Source organism: Dermacentor silvarum, chromosome 7, assembly GCF_013339745.2.
Source record: "Dermacentor silvarum isolate Dsil-2018 chromosome 7, BIME_Dsil_1.4, whole genome shotgun sequence".
NCBI lineage: Eukaryota > Metazoa > Arthropoda > Arachnida > Ixodida > Ixodidae > Dermacentor > Dermacentor silvarum.
The window spans coordinates 10,997,012-11,012,594 of record NC_051160.1 but is presented as its reverse complement, the minus strand read 5'-3'; the positions used below and the strand labels follow the sequence as shown (position 1 = coordinate 11,012,594).

General features: G+C 43.0%; 2 protein-coding genes across 2 annotated transcripts in view; one reads left to right on the top strand and one right to left on the bottom strand.

The window, feature by feature from the left end:
- The first annotated feature begins 94 nt into the window (after nucleotides 1–94).
- LOC119457548 (mediator of RNA polymerase II transcription subunit 29) lies at nucleotides 95–4,545 on the top strand. Its single transcript, XM_037719155.2, has 4 exons — nucleotides 95–333; nucleotides 966–1,024; nucleotides 1,123–1,216; nucleotides 4,198–4,545. Exons 1-4 carry the CDS (start codon nucleotides 139–141, stop codon nucleotides 4,408–4,410), a joined length of 561 nt encoding a protein of 186 aa, XP_037575083.1. The 5' UTR covers nucleotides 95–138; the 3' UTR covers nucleotides 4,411–4,545.
- Nucleotides 4,546–6,749: 2,204 nt separating this feature from the next.
- LOC119457543 (microtubule-associated proteins 1A/1B light chain 3A-like) overlaps nucleotides 6,750–15,583 on the bottom strand; it is a 42,477-nt gene continuing 33,643 nt past the window's right edge. The window contains exons 4-6 of the mRNA XM_037719150.2: nucleotides 11,235–11,290; nucleotides 9,779–9,885; nucleotides 6,750–7,256 (exon numbers count right to left, since the gene is read on the bottom strand). Coding sequence (XP_037575078.1) covers nucleotides 7,094–7,256; nucleotides 9,779–9,885; nucleotides 11,235–11,290 — 326 coding nt within the window. The 3' untranslated portion in view covers nucleotides 6,750–7,093. The remainder of the gene's footprint in view (nucleotides 7,257–9,778; nucleotides 9,886–11,234; nucleotides 11,291–15,583) is intronic.

Here is a 15,583-nt window from a genome sequence, read left to right as displayed (position 1 = left end):
TATTTTCGTTTCATTTTCATTTTATGAAGATACGCGGAGTTCATTATACATGTCTAGCACATAGCGGCTGAAGTCCTCTGACGGGAATTTTGGGTCGGGAATATTTTCACGTTCTCGTTTGGAGCGCTTGTTGTCAAGATGGCTGCTCCCATGCAGGGTTTGCCTGCCGGGGCCTCCGTCCCTCCTGGCGGACCTCCCAATCCATCTATGCCGCCTCAACATCCAAACCAGCAACAGGCAGGACACTCTTCGCAAAGCCAGACAACCGAGGTCAAGTTTGACAATGTGGCCAAAGTGAAAGCTCTAGTTTGGTCCCTGAAAGACGCGCTGTCGGTAAGCTATCACAGTTAACTGCCACTGCTAACAAGATCTGTATAGTGAGTTTTAGGAAGTCTGTCAAGCAGAATGACTCTCTTATCGCAACTCGCCAAACTGCATTTTTCTTTTTCGCCAAAAAATTCACTACACTTACAGAAAATATTGTTGGACAGCCATCGCGGCTAGTGGCGGGTCCATTTAAGAAAGTACATACTCTTAATTTGCAGCGACATAACATAAAAAATCATGGTAATTACTAACCCCGCGAGCTATTTCAAGCACTCTTTGTACAACGCACTTATGATATTACTAAATAAGTTGCATCTAGAGTCTTTTGACCCGTTTTGTAGCAATGAAACCAAGTTGTTTTTATAGCGTCTGTTTAACTGATATTTCGTTTGTTTTCCCTGCAATGTGCTGTTACTAGATACCTATTCCTGTGAAGCGCCGTTATTTGTGTCATGTGGATTGCAGTAAACACCGAGAACGTGTGTTATGTGTTATGCCATCTGCTTTGTTTGCTGAAACGAAGGGTTAGGGTCCTTTGTCAAGCCATTCTCACGGCTTTTAATCATGTCTTCTCCAATTGAAAGGGAAATAAAAAAATAATTGATTGACTGATTGAATTGTTCATTGTCTTATTTCAGAATCTAGTGAGGGTAGCAGCTACAAACATATATCATACAGCTGCTGTGGACAACGGAGTGTAAGTATGCATCTCCAACAAGTGGTGTTTGGAAGGCATTGACAGCTGATCTAAGCCTAATCGTGTGCTTTATTTTTTGTATTTTATTTGCCCGGCAGGCGAGCGAACACATCAGACGAGTCGACGCCTCCTAGACTGGACAAGGCTGTCGAAGACTTCTTCTCGATTTGCAACCAGATCGAGCTGAATCTTGTATGTACTGTGCTCAATATTTAACAGACAGCTGTCACATTGCTTTTGATATCTAAGGGCAACAAAAGACTTCTCTTCGCTAGAAGGAGGCATTCACTAATGGTTCTGGTTATGTTCATTGAGCTATCGATTGCCTTTAAGTTATTCATACAGCCAAAACCTTGGCCAATTGTAATTCTCTGGTGACTTTACCTCATTGGGGGCTGAAATTAGAATGACAACCATACAAAAAAGCAGACACTGTAGCCAGAGAAAGCATAGGGCAAGCTAATTATAAACCCGCTGCGATGGCTTAGCAGTTATGGTATTGCGCTGCTAAGCACGAGGTCGCAGGATCAAATCCCAGTCGCGGTGGCCGCATTTCGATTGGGGCGAAATGCAAAAACGTCTGTGTCCCATGTATTGGAAGCATGTGAAAGATGCCCTGGTGGTCAAAAATAATCCGGAGTCCCCCACTATGGTGTGCCTCATAATCAAATCGTGGTTTTTCCATGTAAAACCCCAGAATTCAATTCAAGAGCTTATTACGTTTCATTGAAATATATAAATAATAAGGTAACGGATGAAAGTGGACAAAAAGATAACTTGCTGCAGATGGGAGCCAAACCCACATCTTTCACATAAAGCTTGTGTTGCTTTACTAATGAAGCTATTGCAGCAGCCATCCTTTCTAACACGGTAGAATATAGTAGTACTGAAAGAAAATTTTGGTTGTTGAGAGTATGCGGCAAGGCGGGGGGGAGAGAGCGCTTATTGGGAGGGTAGCGAAGGCGAGCAACAAGCTGCAGTGGCCACATAGTTGTTCATCAATCGCCTGTAACTTTGCTATTCCACCAAGCACTGAAATCTAACCTCCGACAGGATATTCTGAGGTGAAAGGTGCATACACACACATAAGAGAGATTCACACACAAGGCGCCTTTTGTTTATATCTCTCTTATGTGTGTCGTCTACGTGCCTTTCACCTCAGAATATACTAAACCGACATGCCCAGTTTTGCCATGCTAACTCCAACAGGACACAGGCTCCTAAATTCCCCCATGCATCTGTTCCCTTCCTCGTAACCTTACCCGGGTGCAGGAGGTATCTCTTCGGGGGCTTCATGCTGGAGTGGCCCTTATGACATCCTACCTGGGCTTGGGGATTGAAAAAGTCAACCAAGGAACATGCCCCTGGTGCTTGGCTGCTGTGGCAATGTCAGATGCTCTACACCTGCTCTGGCTGTGTCTTTTAATGCAGTCAATCAAAATTAAGATCTTAAGAAAGGCTGGACTGAAGCCAGGTGTACCTGAATGCCACGCTCATTGGGTGATGAGCAATAAGAATTTCTGCAATTGATATAAAGATCATCAGGTTTAGAAGGCAGCAGACATTCTTTTATCAGCCTTCACTTCTTGAGGCACCATTTGTAATAATCGATGCTGATGCAATATTGTTTAAAAGCAACTAAACTAAATTTAATATTTTTAACACATTTTAAACGAACATGTGCATTTTGTAGACATTGCTGTCACAATCATCTTAGGTTGGTAGCCATGGCAGTTGTACGTGCTGCAGAGAAGCCACAAATTCAAAAAAGAAATCTTGTGCTCCTCTCTGAGCTTCCCCGGTCTGTTTTTTGCTTGCCGTGCTGCCAGCAGGGTTATGTGCTTGACCTCACCTGGGTAAAAACTGTCTATTGGTCGGTCGATGAGGTACGATAGCACCAATGTGGTGAGCGCCAATTTCAGAGAAAGGGTGGGGGCTTGCCTATTGTGTGCCTCAGATTCTTCCTTGAAGCTTCTGTTCATTCGGCATCGCAGAAAGGGTGATCAGCGGCAGATAATGGAAGAGCCCTTTTGGCTGGCTGACGTAAATTGTAGCTTTTGTTGCACTGCATGGAGTTGGTGACGGAATGCAACTACGAGAGAGCACACCCGTTTGAGGGCTGCGAAATCGAGTGAGAAACTGAGGCAGACAAGTGGGCGTTCATCATACGCCTAACACTTTGCTATTCGGCATCACTTCTAAAAGTTCTTGCGGACTGGTACACAGCTGCCTCGCAAAGAAATTTTAAAGCTCAGAATGGTTTAAAACCTCTGAAAAGATGTGAGATGAATTTGCATTCAATGTTTTGGGCAACGCTTGCAAACATAAAAAAAAGGGAGCATTGAAAATTGTGGTATAGCTTGTAACATGTTGTATCGCAAATGTCATATTTTACCTATCATGGTGGCTCAGAAGCCACAATGTTTATTTGCCATGAACAAGGTTGCGGTTTTGATCACCAGCCACATTTTGATGGAGGCAAAATGCAAAAATGCTCATCTGCTCTCCTTTTGGTATATATAAACTCTAGGGCCGCTATCTTGTGCGCGTTCGAAAAGCTGACGTCCAATTTCGTCTCACGCAATTGCCGAGGCCGCGCCGATATTGCGGCCTAGGCCAATTGCGCGAGACGAAATTGAACGTCGGCTTTTCGAACGCGTACAATATAGTGGCCCAGGTAATCTAAATAATTCTGGACCTTGTCTATGAAGTGTTTCTAATAGCCGCTGTGTTACTTTGGGAGATCTAACTTCATGAGCCAGTTCATCTCGTAGTTCGTTGGATTCCTAATTTGCAAAATTAGTGCTCATCTGCTTCCTTGTGCCAAGTTTCTGCCAAGATTCAAAAGTAAATTTGTGATATCTGTGCTAGAGGCCATTGAATAATTGTTGTAAATATGTACGACTTTTCACCTGTTGTGGTGGCTGTGGCATTCTGCTGCTGAGCACAAGGTCATGGGTTCAATTCCCGGCCTCATCGGCTGCATTCCAACGGGCTGGATGGTAAAAACGCCCTTGCATTGTGCATTGGGCGCACATTAAAAGGAACCCCAGGTGGTAAAAACCAATCTGGAGGAGCCTTCCACCATGGCAATCCTCATGAACTGCTGTGTGGTTTCAACATGTTCAACCCCACAATTTAATTTATGCACGACTTCCCGTTCTCTGTTCCAGCGTACCATCCAGGAATGTGCACTGCAGCTGCGAGACAGTCACCAGTACCTGCCTGTACCCGTTGTGGCAACAAAGCCTGACCCCAGCAATCCACAGGATGGCACGCTCTCTTACAGTCAGTACATCAACACCATCCGCGCACAGGTCAGCTTTGCCAAGGCTGTTCAGGACGTGCTCAACGAAGGTGCCCGAAGAATCAACCAGCCAGAATAGGCCGCCTCGAGGTGATTGCATGTAAGGCATTCAAAGTGGAACTCATTGCACAACATGTATGTGTATAAAGTGTCCTCAGTACTCCTACCCTATAACCCGATCCTTAATAAAACCCGGTCATTTTCATACATCAAATTTCTTTTATACGCTTCATTTCTTTAGCCTGTCTGATAATTGCAATATCAATTGCTTTGAAGATTTATTACCTAAACAGGAAACAAAAGTTACTTCAGCTTTAGCTTGAGCGAGTAGAATAAAATGAAGCTAGGGGCTCAATGTTTTGTAATTTAAGACCACATGAAACAAACAGAAGATGAAGCCGTAGCATAGGGAAAATTGTTATGTTCAGTTGAAATGTCAAAGTAATATGGGAAATGAAAGTGCATGAAAAGACAGCTTGCTGCAGTTGGGGGGAGCCAAATCTACATCTCCGGCATTACGCGTGCTGTGCTCTACCATTGAGCTACTGCAGCGGCTGTCCTAGCTAACATGTGGCTTGTAGTCATTCCAACAGGTGTCAGCGAAAGTATCAGTAAAGCTGTAGCACATTTCCTGCATCCCGATATTCCAGGATTCGCTGCAGTTTGATAAAGTAATGTGGTGCTGTTGGCCATGCACATTTCTTTACAATGTGCCGGGAGTAGGCTGCCGTGGTACCCTTGAAAACAGGTACCATAAAAACCGGACTGTAGGTCGAACCCTAGTATAGGTCGACCCCCCAACTAACCAATTCTAAAAATGAAAAAAATCCTTTTCAATGGCAAAAGTACCGAAAGACACCCTTACCTTTAAACAAATGCGACTGAGCCGATTGCACAATGGTGACAGTATTTATTTAAATGCTGCTCCGTGCCGTGATGATAAGGTGCTGACAAACACGCGGGTGGATGGTCGCACGATACGAAGCCCACGGAAAACTGGCGGGTTGCCATGGGCTTCCGTGTACTCAGTCGCCTTTTTCTTGAAGGCGACGGTGAATTGCCGTCGGCTTCCGCTCATTTTGAAACAAAATGTGAAAAAGCAGCCTGAATGCGATGGCAGCTGTTTACTTCATCTGCCCATTGTTGCAAGACTTCCGTCTTTTTTCCGCCAATGTTCGGTATATAAGACGAGGGTCGACTTTTTTGCAATGGTTTTTTCAAAAAAAGTTCGACCTATATTCCGTTTTTTACGGTAGCCTTTCCAGATTTTCGATCTAAGATACTGCTGCATCTGAATAGCATGGTGCAACAAGTGCAGCTTGTATGAGCAGCTTAAGTAACGTGCTTCAATGATCTGGAGTTTGTCTGTAAAAGCTAATTGTGCAGTTAGGTCAAATTCCAGTGGCAGATTCAGAGTGGGCAACTTCACTATTTTGGCACCTGATTTCAGTGCTGAGCCATGCCTCAAAGTTTTCGGCCAGAACGCAAGCGCTGTCACCAAAGCAAGGAGGCGAGAGAACGTGTGCTAGACCGGTCTTGAGTTGCTAAGGATCTCAAATTTCCAGTGCACTATGCCAGTTTTGGTAGAACAATCCCGTACGCTCCACAAGGCAATCTTGACTGGACAGGTACTGACGTGCTATTTTTTACTATTCATTTCTTGCGTTAAATGCATGTCCTAGACCTCTAAATCTTTGAAAAATTAGTGACAGTCTTCAGGACACCGTCAATAACTTGATATGATGGCAGTTTTGCAGCCAGTTAAGGTTTCGTTTCCAGGAGGATACTGTGTCACGGCGTCGCAACACGGTATGTAGGAGCAAGACATTGCGATGCTTTGACTGTCATGGTCGTTCGCTATACTGCTACATCAGCCCTCACGAGTAGCAGTACACGAGGCGACTGAGCGAGCCGGATTGAGAGTCAAAACATTGTGATGTCGCGATACAGTATCCTCCTGGAAAACGAAAATGAAACTGGCTGTAGAAAAGCTATTGTATTAAATTAATTACGGTGCTCTGAGGCTTGTCACTTTTTTTTTCTAGGGCTAAGAGGTCATTCACGTAATGCGAAAAAATGACTAGTCAAAAATATCATTTTAGTACCCCTTTAATCTGCCATTGAACATGTAGTTGGCTCTCCCAGTTTGCCTACAGGACACTTGCTTTGAAAAGAACACTTGCTTTGAAGAAAAGATTTGTTCAAAAGGTGCATGTGCTTTTTGAGTTCCCCATTAAACTGCAGAGATTGTGCACACTAATTCATGTGCCAAAGTGTGAGATGATGAAAAGAGAGAACCCAGTACATTTTGTTGTGGACTCGTTATGCTCTTGTGCAAGAACTGACTGTGTGTGGTCAATGTTGGCATTTTTCGAACCAACTAAGTGGCAGCAGAAATTTAAAAATGAAGTCAGTAAAGCAAACATTATAATATCTCTTTATTTGTTGTACGCACGCAGCAAGTAAAACACAGGGTGATGAAGAGATGTGGTGAAACATTCAGAAGGCAGAGTGGCTGTTGTACTTGTTATCTGAATGTGAGATTCTGCAAGCAGGAAATGTGAAGTGTCTCCTCGCTGGGCTGCACTGGCAAAGGTTCAAACAGGTGCAGATAGTCGTACTATGCAAAGCGTACCTGTTGCTAGGTTTCGCAAAGTAGCATGGAGCAGGTTGATAATGTTGGTGAGGTTTGTAAATAAACTGAAGTGCCTTGAACAATGAGTATGGGGGAAAAATGCACGTAATTATTCGTGGTCCTACTTCTAAAGGCCGAACATTTCTTGGGAGGCATATGTGATGTAGAGGAAGCCATCTTCGTCATGGAACTCTGCGTAAACGTCAGACAGGGTCTTGGACAGGTTGGCCATACTTCTGTTGTTGACAAGCAGGTAGAATGATTGGCAGGCGCTGATTTGAAGTCTGTTTCTTGGGGGGAAAAAACAAAAAAACAATTTCATTCTTAGTGACACACGCTTCCTTGTGAAATAGTACAGGGCCCAAGATTAAAAAAAAAAAAAATGCAGTAGCTTATGAATGGGTTGCTCAATATTTAACAGCTTTAGAAAATGTGCAGTATGAACTGAACATTGTGCTGTACTAGGCATTTTCTCTTACATTGATAAAAAACAACTACAATGTCAGGCCTATATTAAAGTGGTGATTAAAAAAAGTTTAACTGAGTTTGTTAAACTCGCTACACTAATCTGTCCTCAGCAGTAGCAGAGCAGAATGTGTTCAGTGAGCTGACCTGCACCACTGGCTGTATTGAATAGCAGTGAAGTGTGGAACTAGTGAATAAGTGTTTTCATTACTTTATATACTAGTATCATGCTCTTTATCACCTTTGCATTTCCAGATGTAAAAGATTTTAAGTAGAAGATACAACATACTAAATAATACTCATTTAGTTCAGCTGTATTTGAAGGCTGCGTTTGCTTTGAAGTCACTTGTCCACAGCGGTGCATTGTCACTTACACTTGCAACTAGATTTAGCATGTTCAGTGTTGCTATGTATTCATTTTTGCACATAAACTTAGTTGCAGAGGTAAGGTTAGAGAAAACAAATGCCTGCACACTGCAGAATTTAGTTTTCTATTGTTCCGATCTATCACCACAGTTCAGGATCAGTAGCAATTCTATAGCGAAGTGAACTAGTCTTTGACTGGTGTTGCTGTGTCCTCTGAGCAGACTAGCATGGCTCTTGCACTGCTGGGCCACTTGCTGCTAAGGGAACAACTGGTACAGTGCAGAAACAGACGAAGGACAGACAGACAAGCACTTGTGTCTGTGCCTTTTATTTGTCCATTTCTGCGCTGTAGTCACTTCAAGAAGGATTACCAACTTACACATTTTTTTTTTACATCATTGCTAAACATTCCACACCACATGCATGTTTGCATTCATGCTTAGTGTCTCAGCAGAGCAGGCCACTAAAACTTGGCTGAAATACTATGTGGACGTGAGAGTTTTTAGTTTCGGCAGTATTACCCTTCTATCTCAGACTCATGCTTGAGTCACTTCTAGCTATACTTGCAGTAGCCAGCTAACAGAATCAGCTTACAGCACATGTGACGTCACCAATTCAGTGTCTAAAACATTAGCAGGGTTACCTGCATGTTGATGCTAACAGCAGGAACACATCATAATTGTTGTGTGCTCAATGTTACACGAAAAAATTGTAGGAACGACACAAACAAAGGTATGACAGCACAAATTACCAAAAGTATTATTCATGGCGAAGAGCATCTTTTATACTGCATGATCGTAAGTGGGTGATGTCAGTAGCTTCGTAAACGTTACAAATCAGTGGGGGCTTCGTGAAGAATTTGTGGTGGTGGGAAAAAGAAAACCAACAAAATACCTTGCAAAATAAAGGTGGGAGACATCACTTGACCAACAAAAAGTGTGTCTTGGGTAGCTCGTAAGAACACATTTTTTGCAAGCTGTACTATGACATGTGTGAGCAGTATAACAGAAAGCTTACATGTACTTGTTATCATAAGCACTTGCCAGATCTAATGCTCACAATGCTTCTGTCACACTAAATTATCACCACATATAGGACATGTTCATGGCCATGCATAAAACAGTTGGTAGTTTGTGCTTTCGTACTTCATTAGTGTTGTGCCTTCCTTTCTTTCGTGCAAGAAGTGGTACAACTACGAATGCGCACCAACTAGACATGTTTATAGCATTGCTGAACACATTATGTATTGTCCACATTCCCAGGTTGCTCTCTCTGTCTGTCTGTATGTGTGTGTTTATGTGTGTGATGAGAGCTGTCTGCGAGTTTTACATTTTATACCTAGGTAGTGCATGAAAGTTCTCGAGCCCCACACCCACTGTTTTGTGTGCACTGGTTTCATTTGGGTGTTTTAAGTTCCTAGTGATACACCTGGTTTATGAAAGACAGCCTTGGAACATATTTATTACCTGCAGTCCAACCCCCCGTGATGGCTTAGTGGCAATGGCATTGCGCTGCCAAGCAAGAGGTCACGCGTTTCGTTCCCAGTCATAGTGGCCGCATTTTAATGGGGACGAAATCCAAGAACACTTGTGTACCATGCATTAAAGTAACCCAGGTGGTCAAAATTAATTCAGTCTCTCATTATGGCATGCCTCATGATCAGATCGTGGTTTGGCACTTGAAACTCCTGAATTTTTATTTTTTTTTATTTTAACACCACCAGTTCATGGACCATGCTCCAAAACTTTTGGTACACAGGTGTTCTTCCATTTAATCCCCTATTGGAATGCAGCTTCTGTAGTTGAATTCAAAACCCTTGACCTAGCTCTCAGAAGCACATCAACATATGTTCTGAGCCACCATGGCAGGTACACACACAGAAATTTGAGAACTCTTGACCAATGCGGTATATCTGCAACTGGAGTTAACTGAACTGCAACTGAACATTTGTGCAGTGGTGACATTTTGCAGCGGAGCTTACCTCACAATGGACACGAACTGGGACATGGTAAGCTCCTGAGGAACCAGGAACTTTGTCTTGTCTAGAAGTGGAAGGTTTTTTTCTTTGGCATAGCGTTCCACAATCACCTGCAACGATTACCACGCCACAGTTCAAGTAAAATCTCTTCAGATGACTCGAATGGATTTCGCAACTGCAATGGGCACAGCAGTGCACTGTGCAGTCTCACTAATTTTCACAAGACTATTCTTGTGCTTGGTTTCTTGATGTTAAGCTGCATCAAGGTTACATTGGTTATGTTTTGACACTAGTAGTTAAAGCCAAACATTGTTACGCAGCATGCAACATAAGAAAGCCTTCATTATAACCGACACTCGGTTAAAAGTGCATGTTTGTTACACACAGATATTGGTGAGAAGCATTTTATATTTTCTTCATTACAGTAGTGAAAGTGAACAAAAAGATATATTGTTTTGCATTTGGGTCCTGTGAGCTAAACTGCTCAGAATGTTGGTGCTACGTTAGGCCACATCGCTAGCCTAGGGAAATAATCTCTTGAACATGCACTGCCATCTTTATTCACCCCTCAGCCCACCCACCGTGCACAGAATTTGCTTATGCCAAGGATGTACTATAAAGAAATATAATATCAACCAGTAGTGAAAATACACGCGTGCTGGTGAAGGAAACTTTAATAAGTGGGGAGGTTAGCTGAGCAAAAGCTTTTGCATATATATTACTGCAGGTTTAATATATAACAAGAAATCAAAAGACGAGAGATTGCATTAAAAATGTTCTCCATCTCTCTCCCTTTGGCTGCACCAGAGGGATGGATAACATTTTGTTCATTAGGGTATTTGTTATTTATTTATTTATTTATTTATTTATTTATTTATTTATTTATTTATTTATTTATTTATTTATTTATTTACAAGGTTTCTGCTGGCCTTAGAATAAGGCTGTAAGCAGGAGTGGGCAGTGAGACAATGTCTCTCTGGTTGAACAAAATACAGTATAGCACACTATAATGCTACACAAAAGTGTTGAACAGAAAAAAAACACTGTGAACACACAATTGGGAACATACTTAGAGAATACGAATAAATTACACAATGCATAACGTATACTGAAAGATGTGCTAACGTCAGAACAACAAAAAGGATTAGAACAGATAAGTTGACAAAAAATTGTTGCAATTGTTTCAGCTGCGCTAAAAAAGAAGGCACCGTTGCTGCATCCACAACATCGCTCGGGAGACCGTTCCACTCACGTATAGTTCGCGGAAAGAAAGAATGCTTGTAGGTGTTAGTCCTGCAAAAAAATTCTTTTAATTTTTTTTTTAATGATACGCCCGCGTGGGTCGTCGCGTAACTTTTTCTATGTATGCACTCGAGGCAAGTAAGTTATTTAGCATTGTCGTCATGTTCAAAAATCTGATAAATATACCACTAATAATAAACCGTAGTTTGCAACTTACCGGTATCTTAGATGGGAACCGTTGCCTGATGCCTCTGACTTCCTCTTTTCTTGAACCTGTGAACGCAAAAATAAATAAAACTTTTTTTGCCAGAAATAAGCTGTTCGTCATTCTATTTCAAGGCTTGGTAACATGTATTGTCATTTCAGAATGTCTCGTCTTCATACGATAGCTACAGCTTTCGCTTTCAAAACACGCACGAGGTGTGTGGGAAAAGTGCCTTCTACAAGGGTTATGGGCATAGAGTGCTAAGCTGTGCAAACATGGCAAACACAATGTTCTCAGCCTAACATCAGCAACTAGATGCATCATGCGAGCGTGATTCGCAACAAGGTGTTTCAATGAAGAGTTAAGGCATGCTCGAATACGATGCAGTTGAAGCAAATAAGTCATTTGGTTGATAACACACTAGTTAGTGTTGGTCTCGTATCCTTCTAATTTACTTTAAGTTAGCACTTCTTTGTTTTTTGCCAAAACAAACCAACTAAGCCCAGCTGCGCGTGTTAGTATTGTGTTAGGGAAGGAGTCTTTTCTTGCTCTTGGAGCAGCCTATGCAATGAGTCCAGGTAAATTCATTTGGAACAGATTTTGGAACTAGGACCTGTCTTGATATAACCGCCATCAAAATTATAGGTAGAATGCACTGCTGTTCCACTTGCTTTCTTTAACAAAACGCATAACTGGAACATTGTAATGCATTTTCTGGCATACTTGAGAATGCAGTATCTCAAAACTGGTGTGATCTTCAGAATTAGTTTCAAGTGGATATGCCTTGAAATTTTACTGGCTACAAAACAATTCGTAAATTGCAACTTGTGTTGCAAAGCAAATACCTTAAAAGTGAATTAGTGAAAATTTGGTAACTTGTTAGTCATGCATTTCAATTTTTCATGCGAACAATGTCTGTCTCTAGAGTTATCGCAAGGTAAATGAGATTTGCACTGCATGCCACAGGCAATTTTTTAAAATTCTGGTAACTCTACAACAAAGTCTAGTGTGTGTTTTATCGAAGTCAATCTCTGATTATATAAAAAAATTGCAGGATTCAAGGTAAAATGAAATTTCTCTGACCAAGCTACACAGGAGTGGTAGAAAAAATTTAATGCAATAGTTGCCAATGAAATTTGCACAATTTTATTAACTTTTGTAATACATTTACGGGACATGTCATTTTGCTGAATTGCAGTCAGTCAATACTCAAAGCCAATACCTTTTGCTATAGAAACCCTGCATCTTGCTGTAGTTTCGAGAGGTATAGCCTCCCGCATTTTTAACTATGTCGCACGAGCGTCGACCACATTAATGATTTGAAAGTACCGCCACTCTTCGAACTCTGCCGCCGCCGCGCTTCCTCCTCGCCCTTGCGTCCCCTCCGCGGGAACCGGGGTTTCGCGCCCGTTTTTCTGCACGACGATTGGTCTCCCTGCCGTTGCCCTTGGAAACGCACGGATCTTGCGTTTTGCTTGTGTTTTTCTTTTGCGTTGGCGCCTTTTTTTCTACGCTGGCTCGGCGCAGCGAACGTTGCGCGCTGTGTTTCCTGCGGTGTTGGGCTAGCGCTATGTCGTGCTGTAGCGCATGTAACTGCAGCAAGAAGCCTGAAGATGGTCCTGCAGTTTTTATGATACCACAAGAAAAGCGTGACGGCTTGCGCAAGAAGCAGTGGCTGTACAACGTTGGCCGAAGGAACTTTGTTCCTACAAAAAACAGTGGTGTTTGCGAGGTAAGGCGTCTTACTTATTGCTCGTATCAAAGCATCCTCTAATGCTGCATTTTGTGAATTCTTCCGGCCTGCTCATCAGCTTTTTTTGCTGCGACGATTTGCACGTTGCATAAAAGTGGGGTTGCCCTCAGTATGCTGAATATTCTGCTGGAACTCCATCACCTCGCACGTTGTCAACTGTTCAGTAGGAAATGCAGCACTACAGGTTCTGCTGTGAACAATTATGTGCGAAGACAGAGCCTCTCGATCGCACTTTTCCCGATTGTTAGTATCCGTTGCCTCTTTTACTGAAAATCAAAATAGCGGCTCGTAGAGGAGTATTCTTTCAAGCTTACTTCGATGTGTGCGTCAGTCACTAAGATACAATGAATGCAGGTCCTGAAAAAATTAATGGCATGTATACCGGTGATTGCCCGCGGGTGATGAGCGCTAGCTAGTCCACATTGCGTATTTTTCAGTTCTTGGATTTGCTTTGAATTTGGCTATTGCCTTGTGCACAACGCTCATACCGGCGGCGGAACAAAGACCGCATCCCTCGCTCCGCTACAAAGCCGACTGAGCGAACCGTGACAGCGTGTATACTTGGCCTCTTCGTCGTTTTGCAGCCGAGTTGATAGCGCGTCGCTCGTGTCTCGGCAAGACGGGCTTATCAAATGCGAAATCTACGCAGTTCCCTGCAGTATCTCAGCGTCAAATCTGAGCGGAGCGTAAGCGGCGCTCTGCTAAAACTGTCTATTTGGTTTTCTCACGGATACAGGCAATGTGGAGGGGTTGTTCACATGATCGCGCACGCTTTCTCGCACTGAAATTGCGCTACCGTCCTATTCAGCTTCATAGACCACAGCGCATAAACTACTTTCACAGTGAGAAGACAAACACATGGACGGACGATGCACTCGCGACTAATTCATTATAAGGAGGCTCGCTGAATACCTGTGGTGCAATTGCGCGTAAAGGAAAGGAAAAAAAAAAGCAGAGGGATGTGCCACAAGCAACATTAGATCAGATGCACAAAAGAAAGCATCTTACGTGGCAGAAAACATGTCTGGAGTATAGAACTCGCCTCAAAGCTCCTTTTACATCAGTATGCCCCATTCATACGGATTTAAGAAGAAACAAACCTCCTCATAAACGTTACCTTCAGCATACTCGATGCTGTTACCATTTTTCAAAATTTTCTACCCCACTGGGGCGCGCAACTAACCCTAAATCATGCGCCTTCATCGAATGCTGTGGTAGCTGCGGGATGTCCGCGGGAGCCAAGGAGAAAAAGCGTGCCGTGCGCAGCACGCGCGAGTAGAATCGAGGAGGAAAGCGCCGCGGGGAGGAGAGTGTATCGCTACTTTCAAATTATCAAGGGGCTTTAGACCACACGCTACATCAGCGGGTCAGCGCCTTACGACGGTGATGATCTGCGAGACTGGCAGTAGTACGCGTAGGCGTACGAAGCACTCTCCAGCAGGGTGTCGGAACGACACGTTTTTCGTTCTTTTAGTTTCGTTCCACTGAAAAAAGTTCGGTAACGGTTCATAACGGTTTTGGTTCGCATGCAAAAATTTTCGAACCAGAGTAACGATAAAAACGTAGTACTAAATGTTCTCAATATGTCTATTCTGAACTCTGAGATCACGCTCAGTGCCTTGAGTCAAGGCACTGAGCATGATCTCGGAAGCAGCACGTCATCGATGCACTCGCCGTAATTCGAGACCGCTGTTCCGATAAAATTGGCTGAGATTTAACTCTTGTAAACCTAGTTATCACGGGCGAAAGGTCCGTTTGGCTTGGCTTTGCAAAGACTACGCACAGCGCTTCGTAAGCTTCTTTATAACGTGCTAATCTGGTCTCCCTTTGCTCCAGTGTTCCAGCAGCCAACTTTGTCTTTGCTTGAGATTTGGCAGCCTGCCGTTAGACGTTTTGACGAGGGCGCTTCCGGCGGTCTGGTGTGGAGAGTATGTCAGTGTTGCCTGTTAGGTCTGGACTGTGCGTTGCGGAGTGGTAGCTTTCGTTTTATGTTTCCGTTTATTTTTGTCACGACTGACTTACGCTCGTGAATAATGGTATATATATATATATATATATATATATATATATATATATATATATATATATATATATATATATATATATATATCAAAAGCTACACACCAGTACTGTGCAGTTTATGGGTGCGCAAACAACCAGAGGAAAATAAAGATTTTGGGGACTATATATAGTGTGCCCACAACACAGCACTCCGAGAGACCACTGCCGATGTGGTATGTTCACGCTTCATCGGTTTCCTGCATCACCTGAGGACTAATATATTTCAGTCTAATATGAACCATTGCCAGTTAAATAACCAGTTAAATAACGCATTTTGGTAAACCCTTTTCGGCACATTTCCAATAGATTGCGAGAATTGTCAACTTTTCGATGCAATATTTTCCCCTATATGTAGTGGTAGAGGCTACATTTGTTATTCTTTCAAACACGACTTCATTCCAGTGCTTAATACGGGGGTCACACGGCGCACTTTTGATCGTGTTCGAGCCCAATCTGGATCAAATTTCTCGGTCGCGATTGGCGTCTTTGCTCAATCTGCGAAAGGGAGCCAATCGTGATCGAACATTCCGATCCTGGTCGGGCTCGA